The 18,961-nt window shown below is 45.3% G+C and overlaps 1 protein-coding gene across 1 annotated transcript in view; it reads right to left on the minus strand.

Moving 5' to 3' along the window:
• Positions 1 to 7,833, minus strand: part of KPNB1 (karyopherin subunit beta 1) — a 28,488-nt gene extending 20,655 nt beyond the window's left edge. The window contains exons 1-5 of the mRNA XM_037491985.2: positions 7,435 to 7,833; positions 7,274 to 7,332; positions 5,177 to 5,359; positions 1,775 to 1,975; positions 737 to 889 (exon numbers count right to left, since the gene is read on the minus strand). Coding sequence (XP_037347882.1) covers positions 737 to 889; positions 1,775 to 1,975; positions 5,177 to 5,359; positions 7,274 to 7,332; positions 7,435 to 7,474 — 636 coding nt within the window. The 5' untranslated portion in view covers positions 7,475 to 7,833. The remainder of the gene's footprint in view (positions 1 to 736; positions 890 to 1,774; positions 1,976 to 5,176; positions 5,360 to 7,273; positions 7,333 to 7,434) is intronic.
• Positions 7,834 to 18,961: the final 11,128 nt, after the last annotated feature.

Here is an 18,961-nt window from a genome sequence, read left to right on the forward strand (position 1 = left end):
ACCAGAGCCAGAGCGGGGAGCAGAGCAGGCAGAAGGACCGAAGTACACTGCTGAGGGGAGCAGCGGGCGGCAGGAGAGGTCTGCGCGCCATGTGGGACCCTCCTCCGGTGGCCGGGGAGCAGCCGGGGATCGAACCGGTGCTGCAGAGGCTGCGGGCAGCTTCGCAACCCAGCGCTCAACCGCTGCGCCACCGGGGAGGCCCGCATTCCCACACTTTAGACTACAAAAAGAAAATCCTAATCTTAGAAAACACTTTAGGTTACATTATTCCCAAAAGTTTGATGAAAAATAGCAAATACGGGCCTCCCCTGGTGGCGCGGTGGTTGAGCGCTGGGCTGCAAAGCTGCCCACAGCCTCTGCATCACCGGTTCGATCCCCGGCCGACGGCAAGGGTCACACATGGCGGACAGATCTCTCCTGCCGTGCCCGCTACTCCCATAGCAGAGTGTTTCGTCTGTCTGCCGGTTCTGTTCCCCACTCTAGCTCTAGTGAATTCTCTCACCCTCCCGCGCTTCTGACTGTACCCAGTGCTTGTATAAACAAATAAATCAATCTTAAAAAAAAAAAAAAAAGAAAATACCTGCACCATGGTCATTTTTCCGTTACAAAAACCTTAATTTGAAGGGAAATGAATACTTCCAAGCAAGATGGTATTTTCTAAATCAACTTAAAACCAATTTTCACTTAACTCTCCCTTCTAAATTCTTGGAATCTATACTTGTCAAAAGACACTTACCTCTTTGTCAAAGTTTGCTTTGGTGAACTCCAGTGAGTTCAGGAGTGCATTCGTGGCTGCGAGCTTCACATTATTACTAGGCTCTTCTTTCCTCATCCCCTGGATTATGGCAGTCAGAATCTCATTGGATTTATCCTGTAGCTGCTCTGGGTCCTAAAAGAAGCAGAGAAGAAAAAGGGCAGTGAATGAAATAATGAACTTGTGATTAACCAGCCATCCTTTAAACTGTGAAATCCACTCAAATGAGTATCTTGACTTTCTATGCTTTTCTCCAGATTTCCATTTTGGGATAACCCTGCAAAAAATATCTCAGACTATTAGTAACCCAAAACTGAACTAAAACAAGTTAAATTCATCAACTTCATCTCCGATTTCTTAGCATAATGACTCTGGGCATGAGGTAAAGCTGTCTCTTCCCACCCCATCCTGTGCAAACGAAGATAGCAGTCTGGTGTTTTCTCCCAGGCATCTGCATCAAATGAAATAAAGTATGAGAACATCAAAGGCCAAGGATGGGGCACAATATCTAGGCAGTCTAATTCCACGTCAAGTGCTGTATCTTTGTTTTATCAAGTCTGTTATCTCAAAACACATACCAAAAGTGTGCAACAACAGTCCTAGTAGTAGGCTGAATTTAACTTAGTACATTGTGTCTCCACTGGTTAAACCAACTAAAAGAGTTGGCAAAGTGTTTCTGTAAAATAGTAAACAACAACAAAAAAGGAACACAACATCCAAGGTATACTGAGGATCTTAAGTAAGGAGTGAGGTAAGGGATCTTCCAAGTTAAAAATATCCTCTCACAAAAGCCTAGAATGTAAGCATTTCTAAACACCATGGATTTCTATTTGACTTTGTGACCCTGAAGTCTTACTTTAGGGGACAATTAGCAATGTGAGGATAAATAAACTGTCTAAATATGAAAGTCTAAATAAATAAAGCAGTACACTTTTCAAAACACTCTGCAGTTGCTTGGGTTTTTTTTTGTGGTCACAGTTACAATAAACTTTTAAGTTAGACACATCAGACAGCACTTACTATATCTTGGCAAATGTAACCGATTGCTTCCAAAGTTGACTCTTTCATGTGCTCTGTGCTGTTGGGGTTCGTGACATTGGCCACCAGCTGAGGGATGAGTTCAGGCCACTGGTTCACTGGGATCTCTGCACAAGCAATACCAGCCACACACTGGGAGGCGGAACTAGGCCTGTAAGTTTCTGTGCCCAAAGTCTGCAAAACCTGCACATGCACACACAAGAAAGCGACATCAATTTCTTATACTACCTGAGCATAGTTTCCTACGAAAACAGTTCATCATTCCCTAAATTTTCTATAACACATAGAAGTAGAAAAGGTCAACAGTATAGGCAGCTGTTGGGAAAAAAAGCCCCAATATCAAAACCAACACAATCAACATTGCCTCAAAGTCTAGAAATGAAACCAACCACCCCCTACTTCCAAATATAATTTCTTAAAGTGAGACACCTCAATTCAATATTCAATGAAAGACAGAAAAGTCAATTAGAACCACAAATTGCATTAAAAGGTCAGAAGGAGAGAATAGTGACAAAATTCACCTTGTTGGTAGCATAATGCAGCCTTGTTTTCTGGAAAGTATGCAATTTTAGAATGAGGCTAACTCTGGGGCATTCCAGTGGGTCTGATTCATAGTAGATCACTGTCTAACCCTAATAAAGGACGAGATTTTCCCACTCATGAAATGTGAAACAAACCTTCCTCTTGGTCATTGACAATTCAGCACCCTGAGTAACTTTCATGGAAAGGCCTTGGTCAAGTAACATCATTAGATACAGAAACAAAATTACTGACATTACCAACACCTAATGACCAATCCCCATTTAATTTCTAATCTGAAAAGGATCATCTACTCTTTGCCCAAGAATCAAAGAACTGTTCTTCTCAGTCAAAAACAGAGACCAAGAACTAATCAGATATATCAATTAAAATGAGATCCACTTATCATTAAACACTCTAGCTTGAAATGATACTCATACAAGTATTTATGTAAAGGGTAAAGGAAATGGTACAGATAAAGGAGAAAGCCACAATTGACCCAGGGTTAATTATTACCATGATCAACTAATTCAGTCAATGAACTCACGAAGAATCACCAGTCCACTCATAAGGCAAATAGCTAACTGTTCCTGGCATGAACACAGGACAAACAGTAGCTGCCAGATATTGAGGCCAGCTCTACTGACTGGGTCAGGTCACTTCTTAGTATCCTGCTTTGTAGCTAATAATAATAAACTCCCCATCTTTCCCCTTCATACAGTTTACCATTATCCCTGGCACCCCCACTCCTAACATCTAGCTATTAGCAGTTCTGACTGATTCTAAATGCGGGTTTTGCTCTTTTAGGACTATCTGGGCTACAGTGGACTTTAAAAACTCTATGTCAAAGACTTGGGTGGGAGGGGAAAGGGAGCTTACAGATGAACTGTCCAAAAAAGGCAGGCTAGCCCAAATCTCCTCCTAGTACACTTACAGAGTAGCTAATCACATTCTACCTGTATCTTTGCTCCTCCAAATTGCTTCTAGAATTTAATATCACACAAGATGATTTAGAGGCCACTAATGTCCATTTCCTGACTACTGAAAATTATTGTTTTTAAACTTGGGGTAACCTCCAATTATGATAAGATAACAAAACTAGCTTTCAACTGGTGTTCAAGACCCTGATTTCAAGAGACAACCACCAGTATTTAGAAAGCATTAATTACCAGATGTGTTATGAAAGGGAAAAAAGTTAAGATAATTGCCACATTTTTCTTCAAGCATATGGGCTCAACAATGCCTATACAAACTCTTACTCAATTTTTTAAAAACTTGGGTGTTAAGCCATTTTACAACCCCTTCCCCCAAAGTCAATTACAGTTCCAATCATGTCTTATCATTTACTGTCACAGGAAAACCAAATGGACACTGTAAGCACCAATATTTCCACTGGCTGATGGAATAAATCTCATTTATTTCAAATTGCTGGGGGAAGAAAAAATGCTATTGTATGAACAGACCCAATGTAGACAGAAATAGCTCGACAGACTACAAAGATGATGCAAAATAAGGTGCGTTTAGTAACCTAGTTCCCCACCATGGGTACCTCGATGAAAGACTAGGGAAGAAAGGTCTATTAAAGAAATGACTGCTTTAAAGGGCAATAATTTACCTAACATTTACACCTAGAACCAGAAAATCACAAATTATGATATATATAAATAACCATGACCTGCACAAGTACACTAGGAACCCCACTGTTTTTCCCTCAAAGGCCAAAGACCAAAGGGTGACTGCACAGATGCTTGACTTACTCTCCCACCTTTATGCCTTATCCACGTAAGACAGGCCACTAAAGAACCTCATTAACAAGAATTTTGAAAAAAGGCAAGCCCATCTCTTCATATATCTGAATCTTTGACTCTTTTGTTGCAATTAGAATGAATTTCATGAATGAAGAGCAACATGGGATGCTCAATTTTCCTCAAAACTTGTCAGCCCACTCTAAATGCATCTAAAAACCTAAAAGTTTTTTAAAGCACTTAGTAATTTCGGGCCTCCCTGGTGACACAAGGGGTTAAGCACAGCACTATGAAGCTACCTGCAGCCTTTGCAGCATGAGGTCAATCCCCAGCCTGCCAGGGAGCAACCCACATGGCACAACAGACCTCTCCTGTCTCACCCTCTGCTCCCCTTAGCAGTGTATTTCAGTACAGCTGCCTGTTCTGCTCCCCTCTCTGTCTCTGGTGAATCTTCTCATCCCCTGCACCTCTGGCCTGTACCCCAGCCCTTGTATGCATAAATAAATAAATCTTAAAAAAAAAAAGTACTTAGTAATTTCCAAATAGATAAAAGCACCGTTAGAGCCAACCTTATTTCACAAACTTTTGTGAGCTTGAAAGGTCTAAGGCAGTATTTAATTCACCTTCTGATGCCACACAATGTTATGCTTAAACCACCACTGAATTATCTACCGCAGAAGCTCAACAAGAGCTAGGCACTGGCTGACAGGGAGAATAACTTGGGAAGACATTTTTAAAAGTATCTCTCAGCCAGCTCTCCAAATCAGAATCTCTGGAGGAAACTTGGAAATATATGTTACTAACAAATTCCCTAGTGACTCTTATAGACCAAGTTTGAGAACCACAAATTTATATACTACTTCACTGAAGAACCTACAAATTCTAACAGTTCCCAAACTTCTGCAGTCTAATTATCTGAAAAGAATTCCAAATCACAAATGGGGATGGGGAAAATGAACTGAGAAAGTGTTTATTCAAGTAAAATTTTTATTTCAAGTAAAGTTTAGATCCCAGAAACCCATTACTACACTGTCAACTCTTTTCCAAGCAAATGACAAAAGAAATGACAAAGGTATTTCTTGTTCCCTGGGTTATATGACAAAAAGCAGATGTTACTTACATAATTCTTGACTTCCCTTCGTGCATTAGCATCAATAGCAAGCCACCTCTGCTGATATTGTGTCTTGATATCTGGATCTTTAGATGTCAGAGAGTTCTTGATTTGTAGACCAGCTGCAACTCTGGCAACCTGACTGTTTCCTGGGTTTGCCAGCACTCTGGACAGTTCCACAAGGAAAGTGGGCTGTTAAAATAAAATGCATTTGTGAATGAAAACATCTCTTGGGAGTTTCACCAATTTAAGATAATTCATGGGACACTGCAACACTTGGGGGGAAATCCATATTTTTCAAGACCTAACATTTCAAAAAACTCTAAAATATCTACTTCAAGATTCCTAATGAGGATTCTTCCATATACCTAAAACAGTGCCTGGTACTCAATAAATACCTGTTAAGGGATTAAATGTGTTATGACAAGGTATAAAGTAAATCTTTTTTCTAAATCTAAAAAATCTTACTCCAAAAAGGAATGATACTCAGGCGGTTTCAGATCAGATCTCATGGAAGTAGGTCATCTTGCTCAAGAGAGGGAAAACTTATAAACTTAAAAACATACTTAGGATACAAATTCACAAATTGTTATTGTGACTGTTCACCAAGAGGGGAACAATGAGAAAAATCAGATTTATAAAAGCATCAAGGCAAACTTATCAAAGAAAGTATTTTATTTGCCGGCACAATAAAGACATTTCACCTGAGTTGTCCACTAACAGCAGATTCCTGAAAAGCATGCTCAGTATTTCGTAATGCATAGCTTCCCTCAACTACCACCTTTGTTTAAAAATTTAGCACCCATATACACCCCTTCTATCCTGCAAAAAGCTATCCAAGTGGAAAAATTAGCAGGAAAAAAAAGCAGATAGTTTCTGACAATTAACAAGTTCTGCAATCAGAGAACTCTTGAAACTTGTATTATGAAACATTAAAGAACGTTAGGAATAAACGGCATCTTGCAAATTTGCAAAAGCAGAAAAAAAACACCCCCAAGTGGAAGTGCCTAAGTAGAAAAAAAATCTTTTCTACAGAAAGACAACAAAAAGGTTAGTGAAAAATTAGCACATACAAGGGCAAAAAATTTATTCAAAGGCAGTTTATATGAAATAAGACTTGTCACTTTTGGGGGGCTTATTTTATTATTTATATTTTGGCTAGGTAACACAAAGGAACACATTTGGTTACTGCGTTATTCAGCGTTTACCCACAACCTTTAAGAGATGTCAAACATCCACCCCTTCTTGCTCCCCACCCCCCTAACGGGAGAGGCAACCTGAGAGAAAGGTTACTGGCACACAGGGCGGTTCAACTAGTGCACCCCATGTGTCTACACAAAGGTCCAGTCTTTATAGTGGGCTCCTCGCTTTTTTTTCGGTATCCCTTCCATTTGAAAATACGAAAAACGAGGATCTTTCCTCTGTGATTTCATTTGCAAACAGGCCCGATCTCAAGGATGAGCCTTAAGACTGTCGTCGGGCTGCAGATCAAGTCTCCATGCATCCAAGCAAAAGCAAAAAACAAACAAACAAAAAAACCCAAGAAGAAATAACCGGGCAGGAGAGGGAAAATATTAGTCAGAATAGGTTAAGAGGCCTTCGCATGCCAGGTGTGACCACGAGCACAGGCCAAGGGAGACAGGGAAGGCGAGAGCTGCGGGAAGTAGGTGGAAAGAATCCCAGGGGCTGTGGGACAGGAAGGAGAAGCCGGCTCCGGTCAGAACAGGGCGGGCAGCTGGGCTCGGAGCTTCCACATGGCCCCTAGGCCCGGCTCCCCAACCCCCACCCGCGCTGAACACGCAGCGCCGCGCAACCTAACTTCCCTTCCCTCCCTCTTTCTCCCTCCCGCCGCACCGCCGCCCTCAGGCCGCGCGGCGATTGGCCGACAGTCACTCCGGCGCGCCGCGCCATTGGCCCGCTGCCGGGGCCCGGGGCGGGACACACCCACCGGCTTCCCGACGGCGGGGTTAGGTTGGACCGGGTGGGGGGGAGGGGGACGGGATGGGGCGGGGTGGGTTCCCGAGGCCTGGGCCTCCGGGAGGGCGGGAAGGCCCGCACGCTGGGATGGGGAGCCGGCGGGATGGGAGCCGGCGGGGTGGCACGCACCAGGTTCTCCACGGCCGCACGCTCCAGGAACTTCTGCGCCGCCTCCAGTTCCAGCCGATCTGGAGGCAAGGAAAGTGGGAGAGGAACAGGGTCAGAGGGGCCACGGCCTCCCCTCCCCCCACCCAATCACCTCAGCCCGACCCCCGGCCCCCGCGCCCTACCGGGAGACACGGTCTTCTCGAGGATGGTGATCAGCTCCATGGCGGAGGGGGTGGTGGCGACTCCTCTGAAGACGACGGTCCGGACTCTCGGGCGGCGGCTCTGACTGGGGATGGGGGTTGGGGGTCGGGTGGGAAGGGAGGGTGGGGTGGGGGGCGGGGGTCACCACAAGCCCATTCACCGGCTCCCTCTTGGTAGTCGCACCGGCTCCCTTCCTTCCGCTCCTTCCTGCCTCCCTCCTAATTTGCTGCTGGCGGCGGCGGCAGCTGCTCCTCTAGCGGCGGGGGAGGGACCCCGGGGGCAGCTCAGAGCGCGGCTGGTGCTCGGGTGGCGGAGGGAGAAAGAAGGAAGGGAGGAGGTAAGTGAACGGCGGCTCGCTGGGAGGGCGAGAGAGGGAGGGAGGGAGGAAGGCGGAGGGATATTCGGGCCGGACTTGTCCGCGGCGGCACCGCGCTCCGTGCCGATTGGCTGCCGCCAGGGCCACGCGGAATCCCCAATTGGCCAGACGGCCAGCGTTGAAGGGCCGCCCCGCGCCCATTCGCCCGCAGGTTTCAAGGCCCGGGTTGGCTGGGCGGGCCGCGGGGTGAAGAGCGTGGATTGGCTGAGCGGAGGGAGGTTGGGGTGGGGCAGGCAAAAGTCGGCCGCTGATTGGGTTGGCGGGTCAGGGCCTTGCGCCCGGAGCGGCTGAGCGCCGGGAGGAGGGTGGGCCGAAAGCGAGACTCCGGGCTCACGTGATTGGTGGGGAAGCGAGAAGTTGATAGGGTAAGGCGCCCGGCAGAACTGGGGAGAGGAGTTCGGGGTCGGGGCGGCGGAAAGGCGGGAGGCGCCCCGCCGCTCTAGGAGCCCTGCGCGGGGCACCATGGGACGCCCCCGGGAAGGGGCGGAGCCGCGCCCGGGCTGCGGTTGGGAAGGCGCCGTCACTGCGAGGGGCGTGTTGAGGAACCGTTAAAGTCCTGCACCGCGCCCACAGGAAGCTGCTTTCATGACTAGGCCTGTGTGGTACCAGGCGCTCGGCGGGGAGGACTTTGAAGACCATGTGGCTCAACTTCCAAGTTACGGATGTGGAGGCAGAAGCCCAGAGAGGGTCCGCGACGCGTCCAAGGTTACACGGCCGCTTGGTGTCCTGGGCGAGACGGGACCGCCCCCGGCCCTGCGCGCAGCTCCCCCTCGGAGGAGGCGACGGATCCTGCAGCCCTCTTAGACCTATTTATAGGGTTTGAGGTCTAACTCACATGGGGCGGGCATATGACTGCTGCTTAGATCCCCATCCATTGCTTCCAGGTACTTGAAGAATGAGAAATGCTTCCTCCTCCGAAGGGACCCCCATAAAGACACAACTGTAGCCAGAAAGAAGGTAGAGGCATAAAAGATGGTGTTTCTTGGCTTTTTACGTGCTCAGCCCTGGAAGAAACGAATTCAGGCCTTTCCATAGCAAAATGCACATAGAGGAAATGTGTATAGTTTCTTGACTTCACCTAACATTGGTACATGGGCGCCAGGTGAGGAATTTTGTGAATTGTGACATCTTCATCATACTGATCTAGAGTTAATTGAATGTCACTAGCTCTTTATCTCATAGCTTGAACTTGTGGGATGGTAGCTCTCTTTAGCCATATTGGGAAAGCCTAGGAGGCCTCTCTGAGAAACTCCACCCAAGAATTAGGAAAACTTGTTCAGCTATCTTTAATCCTTAAAAGAGGAAGCAGAGGGCTTTTTCTGCTGGAGCTAGCTTTGCAGTTCTGAAGGTGGAAGTGCAGGGACACCATCTTCCTCCATCTTGTAACTAGATGATTTCTTATGCCTAGGCAGACCCCCAGCTTTTTGCTTCATCTATTAACTGTTCAAATGTGTAGCTTCATTAGGATCAATTAAGGTTACATGAAATGATATCTGTGAAAAATCTTTCTCCTTGTGTGCATTACCCACCCTACAAATGATTCTCAATTTTATCTTACTCCAAACCAGCTTTCTCTTGCCCTCTAGCAACGTTTCAGAACCGCTGCCTGGGCTTATCAGTGATAATGCTGGTGAGGACAAATAGGTTTCTAAGGTAAGGGAATGAAATGCCATGAAGTTTTTGGAGCAGAGTTCAAGACAAGTGTAAGATCTTTACCAAAACCCAAGCAAATAATATCTAAGGTACTGTTGTAGCCTATCCAGAGCATGCAGCACTATCCTGTTGAGCACATGGGTATTTAGCATACAGACTCCAGAAACCGACTGCCTGAATTCATATCCCAGCTCTGGTACTTCTTAGCTTGTGTTATTTACTTTATTCATGAAAAATGAGGCCAGTAATTGAGCATACATCATTTAGGGCTCTTAGGAGGATTTGAGTGAGTTAATAATGTTACCTGCTAGGAAAACTGCCTGGTATGTTGTAGATTCATTGGCTCTTAAGACTTAGCATGTGCTTTGCACGAAGTGAGTGGTCAGGCCTCCCTGGTGGCCTAAGGGTTAAGTTTCAGCACTATAACTGCTGCTGCCTGAGTTTGATCCTGATCCCCAGCCAGGGAGCCAACCCACCAACCCGCATGACACAGCAGACCTCTCCTATTTTACCTGCTGCTCCCCTCAGCATTATATTTTGGTAAATCCAACTGTTCTGCTCCCCAATCTGTCTCTGGTGAATTCTCTTACCCCATCCCACCCGCCCCCGCATCTCTGGCCTTCACCCCAGTTCTTCTACACCAACAAACAAAAAAGGGCCATTGGTCCTTGACATATTAGGGAACATAGATTTGAATCACATGATTTCACCAACAAATGCAAAAGTGACAGATGCCAAGAAATGACCTAGTCGGGGTTCTGGGAAAAATGACTTGAGAAAGATTTATTCAAGTGGAGTAGAGAGGAACAGCATGTGCAAAGACACTGTAGGAGGAGGGATTTGGTGATTTCAAGGAACTGCAAGAAAGCCAGCACCCCCAAAACACCAGAGAACAGGATGGAGATTAATTAGAATATTGAACAGGGGGAAAAAGACTATATGAGACCTTGCATTTAGGAAGTAATTTTGCCTGTTTCCTAAGAGCAAAGGGCATCTATTAAAAGGTTTTAACGTGGGGCCTCCCCTGGTGGCGCAGCAGTTGAGCGCTGGGCTGCAAAACTGCCTGCAGCCTCTGCAGCGCCAGTTCAATCCCCGGCCACCGGCGAGGGTCCCACATGGCGCGCAGACCTCTCCTGCCACATCCATTGCTCTCCTCAGCAGTGTATTTCGTCAGTCTGCCTGTTCTGTTCCCTGCTGTGGCTCTGGTGAATCCTCTCACCTTCCTGAGCTTCTGACTGTACCCAGTGCTTGTATAAATAAATCTTTAAAAATAAATAAATAAATAAAAGGTTTTAATGTGGTGGTAATGTGAAGATAATACTGGAAAGAGGGAGAGTAGATGCAGGGAGACCAGTTAGGAAACCACTGCAGTAATCCAGAGAAGAGGGGTCTCTCTGGTGGCTCTTGGGAAGGGGTTAAGTCTCAGCACTATGAAGCAATCTGCAGCCACTGCAGCATGAGTTCCATCCCTGGCCAGGGAGCCGACCCACCTGGTGCAGCAGACCTCTCCTGTCTCACCCACTTCTCCCCTCAGCAGTGTATTTCAGTAGATCTGCCTGTTCTGTTCCTCACTCTGTCTCTGGTGAATCCTCTCACCCTCCACACCTCTGGCCTGTACCCCAGTTCTTGTATGCATAAATAAATAAATCTTTTTTAAAAAATGAGAAAAATTAGGGCCTCCCCGGTGGCACAGCGGTTGAGCGCTGGGTTGCGAAGATGCCCGCGGCCTCTGCGGCGCCGGTTCGATCCCTGGCTGCTCCCTGGCCACCGGAGGAGGGTCCCACATGGCGCGCAGACCTCTCCTGCTGCCCGCTGCTCCCCTCAGCAGTGTACTTCGGTCCTTCTGCCTGCTCTGCTCCCCGCTCTGGCTCTGGTGAGTTCTCTCACTCTCCCCTGCATCTGACTGTACCCAGTGCATGTATAAACAAAACAAACAAATAAATAAAACATGCCTCTATTAAAAAAAAAATGAGAAAAATTAGATTTCCTTCTTACTCTGACATTTCCTGCCCTTTGATCCTAACAAGTTACTTTACCTTTCGGATCTGTAAAATGGGATCATCTCTGCTGCACCAATAAATGGGAGTTTCTCTATGAAGTGCTTGGTACCAGTGTCTTCTTCCTGGAGATGCTCAAGCAGGTGAATTCGTGGATGCGTGAGATTGACTGCAGGCTGTGACCCTGGTCCTTTCCTGAGGAAAGCTGATTGACCTGGAGAGGTTAAACAGGATGGAGGTGAATGTGACTTCTGGGAGATACAGTGCCACCCTCAGTAATGGGGCAAATTTTATTGCCATTACCTGATTTCTACACAACACTTCTTCCAAGTAACTTAGAAGAGTGAGCATTCACAGAAAAGACCCTGAGACATTGCTTTTTTCCTCAGCTCCTCTCAGAAACAGAAAGACTATTACCATAAAAATAATTCTTTTTTTTTTTGTTTTCTACATAAAACAATTTACTTCTTTTGTATTTTTTTTAAAAGATTTATTTATTTATTTATACAAGCACTGGGTACAGTCAGAAGCGCAGGAGGGTGAGAGAATTCACCAGAGCCAGAGCGGGGAGCAGAGCAGGCAGAAGGACCGAAGTACACTGCTGAGGGGAGCAGCGGGCGGCAGGAGAGGTCTGCACGCCATGTGGGACCCTCCTCCAGTGGCCGGGGAGCAGCCGGGGATCGAACCAGCTCTGCAGAGGTCGCAGGCAGCTTCGCAACCCAGCACTCAACCGCTGCGCCACCGGGGAGGCCCCAAAACAATTTACTTCTTGATAAATGTACAAGCAAATAAATATAAAGAGTTGTATAATTCATAAATTATCTCAATTAAATGGTCATTAATTATAATGGCTGAATTTATGTTACTAAATGGTTAACAAAAGATTTAAAAGATGCATTTCTAAAGTAATAAATGTTTATTATTTATTTATATATATTTTTGTTAACTAATTTATATCTAACACTGAGGTAAACTAGAGTTTCACAAAAATATTTGGATACTAAGTTTCCGGGTGAGAAGCTTTCAAAAAGGACATGGACAGCATGGAATTAATTAAATGGATTGTTTAATTTTTTCATGGTAATTTAAATACTTTTGTTCATTTTACTTTTTCATTTTTATTTGGTTTTTTTATTATAAATTTTATTTTTATATTCCCCATACAATTGCAATCCCCTTATTTTGACCCCAATCCCTCCCCTCCCCGCCCCCCAAAGAGTGTCTCTGGTTCATAGTTGTTTGTTGATTTTGATTTTCACTTTCTTATAGTTATTCATTTTCCTGGTCCCTTATTTAAGTTTTCTAGATTCCTGCTATCAGTGAGACCATCCGGTATTTTTCTTTTTCTCTCTGGCTTATTTCGCTGAGCATGATCCCTTCCAGTGCCATCCATGTTGCTGCAAATTGCATGTGTTTATCTTTTTTGAATGCTGAGTAATATTCCATGGTGTATATGTACAAATCCAAAAATAAAAATTGTGCTTCATTGTAGGGACTCAAATATATAGAACTAAAAATACATACAGAACTAAAAGTGCAACATGTCCTTAGGCCCAGGAGGAAAAATGACAGCCTAGCTTTGTTAAAGCACCCAATAAAGAAAGAAGGAAAAGCCAAAAAAAAAAAACCCTGAGAATGGAAATGGGATTCAAACAATAGGCAATAAGTGGGAGAAGAGAAGGAACTGCAGAGGTAGGAAAAGAAAGGGAGAGTGAGGCTTGCCAGCCCCGGACCGCCATGACTCAGTGGCCCGGTGAAGGAAGCCCAAGAGCTACTTCATGCCAGACCACTGCAGTTCGCCCTGGAATCTGCCAGGAGTGCCTCCCTGAGCGCTGGCGAGAAGAGGAAGTGAACACATGAATGTTAAAAATGCACGAGAGGGCCTCCCCGGTGGCGCAGCGGTTGAGCGCTGGGTTGCGAAGCTGCGCGCGGCCTCTGCGGCGCCGGTTCGATCCCCGGCTGCTCCCCGGCCACCGGAGGAGGGTCCCACATGGCGCGCAGACCTCTCCTGCCGCCCGCTGCTCCCCTCAGCAGTGTACTTCGGTCCTTCTGCCTGCTCTGCTCCCCGCTCTGGCTCTGGTGAATTCTCTCGCCCTCCCGCGCTTCTGACTGTATACCCAGTGCATGTATAAAACAAAACAAACAAAGAAACCAGCAAACAAATAAATAAAGCATGCCTCTATAAAAAAAAAAAAAAAAAAAATGCACGAGAGTATCAAGGAGGGAAGGTGACCTGAAACACGCCTCATATCATAAACATCTTTGCATATCATTAAAAATATTTCCTGAAAAAGAAAGGTGAACTGTTTATAGCTGTGGTCTGAATAATGCTTCCACTTGCTAATTTTCAGAACCTGAGATTATGTTACTTTTATGTGGAAAAGGGACTTTGCAGAAGTAATTAAGAATTTTGAAGGGTCTCCCCGTCGGCACAAGGGGTTGAGACGCAACCTATGAAGCTGTCTGCAGCCATGGAAGCATAGGTTCGACCCCCGGACAAGGAGCTACCCACATGGCGCAGCAGACCTCTCCTGACTTGTCCGCTGCTCTCCTCAGCAGTGTGTTTCAGTCAATCTACCTGTTCTGTTCCCCACTCTGCCTCTGGTGAATCCTCTCACCCCCCCGCCCCACACCCCCCCCCGCCCCACACACACCTCTGGCCTGTACCCCAGCTCTTGCATGCATAAATAAATAAATCTTTTTTTTAAAAAAAGAAATTTGAGATGGGGAGAGGGATTCCTGGACTATCTGGTTGGGTTCAAATATAATGCAAAGGTGGGAGGCAGAAAGGTGAGTCACTGCAGGCCCTGTGTGAGAGCAGAGGCTGAAATGATGTGGGGCCAAGAGCCAAGGGATATCAGTAGCCTTTAAAAAAAGCTACAAGGGGCAAGGAGCCTCCAAAGGGAGCACAAATCTGCTGACCTGCTTTAGACTGCTAGCTTCCAGAACTGGAGGAGGAAAAAATTGTGCTGCTTTCAGCCACTGAAGTAGTAATTTGTTACATAAGCAATAAATTAATGAGTAGTTATCAATTATTAGATATACCTCAATATCTAACAATGATGGTTTAGTTAAGTTATATTACATTGGTTGTGGATTGTTATAATTGTAGTGAGCCATTAAACATTGTTTTGTAGAAGATAATCTACTCATATGGAAACTTCACAGTAGATTACCAAGTACAGAAAGCAAGTTATTGTAGGTACTTGTATTAAAAATTAATCTGTACATTTAAGATTCTTACATCTTGGGCAACCTAAGAAGCTGTCTGCAGCCTCTGCAGCACGAGTTCAATCCCCGGCCGGCCAGGGAACAACCCACATGGCGCAGCAGTTCTCTCCTGTCTCTACTGCTACTCCCCTCAGCAGTGTACTTTGGTCGGTCTGCCTGTTCTGTTCCCCACTCTGTCTCTGGTGAATCCTCTCAACCCCCACACCTCTGGCCTGTACCCCAGCTCTTGCATCTTGTGCACTTGACTATAGGTATAATATACCTTGATTAAAAAAAAAAATTGGAGGCCTCCCTGGTGGCACAAGGGGTTAAGCACCGCACTATGAAGCAGTCTGCAGCCTGAGTTCAATCCCCAGCTGGCCAAGGAGCAACCCACATGGAGAAGCAGGCCTGTCCTGTCTCAACAGTGTATTTCAGTCAGTCTTCCTGTTCTGTTCCCCACTCTGTCTCTGGTAAATCCTCATACCCCCCCCCCACATCTGGCCTGTACCCCAGCTCTTATATGCATAAATAAATCTTAAAAAAAAAAAGATAAAAAAAAATTTGCCAGGGCCTCCCTGTTGGTGCAAGGGGTTAACATGTCACCTATGATGCTATCTGCAGCTACTGCAGCACAAACAATTTCGATACCTGGCCGGCCAGGGAGCTAACCCACATGGCACAGCAGACTTCTCCTGTCTCCCCCACTGCTCCCCTCAGCAGTGTATTTCAGTCAGTCTGCCTGTTCTGTGCCCCATTCTGTCTCTGGTGAATCCTCTTGCCCACCACACCTCTGGCCTTTACCCCAGTTCTTGTATGCATAAATAAATAAATCTTTAAAAAAAAAATTTAAAAATTTGCCGGCTGCAAATGTCCTATTTTGTTCAGAGAGAAACTTGTATTATCTGTGTGTCCATAAAAAAGCCTGAGAAAATATAAACCAAATATTAATATCAGTTGTCTCTAGTTGTTTGACTGACTGAAATACACTGCTGAGGGGAGCAGCAGGCAAGACAGGAGAAGTCTGCTGTGCCATGTGGGTATCTCCCTGGCTGGGGATCGAACTCGTGCTGCAGTGGCTGCGGATAGCCTCATAGGTTGTGTCTTAACCCCTAAGCCACCAGGGAGGCCCCCAATTCAATTTTAAATAAAAGTCAAAGTAGTATTACTATGTGACATTTCTGTTCATCCCCAAAAAATATACTTTCAAGGGCTTCCCCTGGTGACGCGCAGCGCTATGAAGCTGTACACAGCCTCTACAGCAGGTTCGATCCCAGCTGGCCAGTGAGGGTCCCACATGGTGCAGCAGACCTCTCTTGTCTTGCCTGCTACTCCCCTCAGCATTGCATTTCAGTCAGTCTGACTGTTCTGCTCCCCACTCTGTTTCCGGTGAATCTTCTCACCGCCCCCCACCCCACATCTCTGGCCTGCTCTTGTATGTATAAATAAATAAATCTTTTTTAAAAATTTATTTATACAAGAACTGGGGTATAGGCCACATGTGCGGGAGGGTGAGAGGATTCACCAGAGACAGAGTGGGGAGCACAACAGGCAAAATGACTGAAATACACTGCTGAGAGGAGCTGCAGGAGAGACAGGAGAGGTCTTCTGTGCCATGTGGGTATCTCCGTGGCTGGCTGGGATCGAACCCACACTGCAGAGGCTGCGGACAGCTTCATGTCCACTTTACAGCAATCCGCTAAACTGCCTGCACCACCAAAGAGGCCCAATAAAATAAATCTTTTTTAAAAAAAATTCTATGAACTAAATAAATTTGAAATGGCTCTAAATGGTTTTCACACTGCTAGTGCAATGCAGAAGTGAAGCCTTTTCGCTTTAAGCTTTATCATGCCCTTTTTACATTTTATTATGCTCAGAAGATGTTAGGTTAAGTAGCTCAAGCTCTCCCAGCAGGGAAGTGACACCTGGGAATTTGAACCCTAACCCAGGCAGTCCAGCTGCAGATTCTGTGCAGATTCTGTGCTCTCAACCGTTTTTTGCTATCTACTGCTTTTAAATAGAATAACTCTTACCAAAAAAAGCTAGACATTGTCCATCTGCCTACACAATTTGCATAGGCAAACACATGGTAAAAATAAAATTTCCAGTTCTGCCTTTTTAACAAATCATGATATAGCAAAGCACTTTGCTATGCTGTGGAAATCTTCTAGATTGTTTGAATGGCTGCATCAAATTCTATCAAAATAGACAATAAGCTAGCATAACAAATCCCTTGTTATTGGGCATTTTTGGTTGTGAATCCTCAAAACACGATCATCAATTTTTAAGCATAATTTAAAGGTAACAACAGTTTCATTTTAAGGCTACAATTTGATAAATTTTGCCAATCGTGATCCCATGCCACCCTCAACACAATCAAGCTATAGAATATTTTCATGCCCTTTGTTTCTTTCTGGACTGGTGTGCAGGAGCTGGCCAGCACTCTAGTACTATAGGCCATTAGCTATGTCTGGTCTCAAATCTACCATCAGCGACATCATGTTAGTAGTCCAAAATCTGCCCTGGTGAGAGTATTTACTGCACAGAAATTAGTCAAGTGTCACAAATAGACTTTTTAAACTTTTTTCATTTTATTTTTACTAAGCACTTACATAATACTTTACATGGCTAATAACTGCATAATTCTCTAGCAGGGGGGTAGATGAGTATGACAGTTATTTTTCATCAGTCAAGAAAATACTTCCTCAATCAATGATCTCCAAACCCTTTGATTCATAGTAGTGATTTACTCCGGAGATGCACCTGTCTCTTTTCATCAAATTCCATTGATGGGCCTTCCTCGTGGTGCAAGGAGTTACACTTAGCACTGTGACACTGTCTGCAGCCTCTGCAGCGTGAGTTTGATCCCCAGCCAGGGAGTTACCCATATGGCGCAGCAGACCTCTCCTGTCTTGCCTGCTGCTTCCCTCAGCAGTGTATTTCAGTCAGTCTGCCTGTTCTGTTCCCCCCTCTGTTTCTGGTGAATCCTCTCACCCCCTCACACCTCTGGCCTGTACCCCAGTTCTTGTATGCATAAATGAATCTTTAAAAAAATTCCATTGACATGAATAATCGGGAATCCTATTTCCCTTAATCTCCCCCCCCACACACTTAGTGAACCTGTGGATGTATGCTGTAGCCAGTCCAGCAATGAGCAAGCCTGTGCCCATGGTGGCCATCCCAGGGAGAATCTGGAACCACATGGTGGTAAGAGACATGGTTATTCAGGGTTGAGTTGTTTTTTTTTGTTTTTTTTTTTTGAGATCCAACTTACCAGCACCACAACTTATGCCTCTTTGCATCAACCCTCCATCCTGTAACCACATGCTTTCCAATATTTAATTTTGCATTTTCAGAGTCCTATATAAATAAAATCATATAGTATATACTATTGTGTGCTTATAGCTTCTCTTGTTCAACACATTTTTTGGATTCAACATTTTTGTACATAGCCATTTTTTTCCCTTTTATTTATTCCACTGTATGGATCTACAACAAATACCCAGAGCCTTTACTGTGAGTTCCACAGGATGGGACAGGTAAGGTAGGGTAAGCAAGATTGGGGTTGCTATTTTGATCATTTCAGTGGATTCCAGGGCATAGGTACTAGCCTTAATCATCTAATGCCTGGTGCTGGAATGATGACGACAGAGAAATAGTGACTATAGTGGCTGAGTTTCAGAGCCAGATAAAGGAGGTTGGTTGGCTAAGTACTTTGGTTGGTTGGCATGTAAAAGATTCACTGGCTGGAGAGTTGTTTACCTGTAAGCATTGGCTAGCCATGGAAGGGGCAGTCTCCAGAGTCAGCAAGGCCCCAAGATGTCAGAGCTTCAGGGAATACAGATTTTTTAAAAATGTGATTAATATTCCTTCATGAAGAGTTAATCTAGAAAAACTGAACTCTGAACTGAACTCTTGTAGCTTTGACAAGATACTGCACTGAGAAAAAGGAAATTAGGTAAAAGACTACATACTGAATGGAGACCTCCTAACCCCCTTGTCACACTTGGTTAGAAGATTCTCCCCAACCAAGCTCATACTCTCCTGCCAGCACTAGCCTGGAGTACCCTTCTTTGGGAAGGGTCCCAAAGAGGATGCCAAAAGGAAATGCCTATTAATATTTATTAGTTTTCCAGGGTTGCTGTAACAAATTACCAAAAATTTGGTAAATTTAAAAAATTAAGGACTCACAGTTCTAGAGAGTCAGTGGGGAGTGTTCGCACCACAGGCTAGCGGGATGTTCCTCTCGTGGCCTTTTCTAGCTGCTGTAGC

Source organism: Talpa occidentalis, unplaced genomic scaffold (genome assembly GCF_014898055.3).
Source record: "Talpa occidentalis isolate TD23 unplaced genomic scaffold, MPIMG_talOcc4v2.1 talOcc4.7, whole genome shotgun sequence".
Classification (NCBI taxonomy): domain Eukaryota; kingdom Metazoa; phylum Chordata; class Mammalia; order Eulipotyphla; family Talpidae; genus Talpa; species Talpa occidentalis.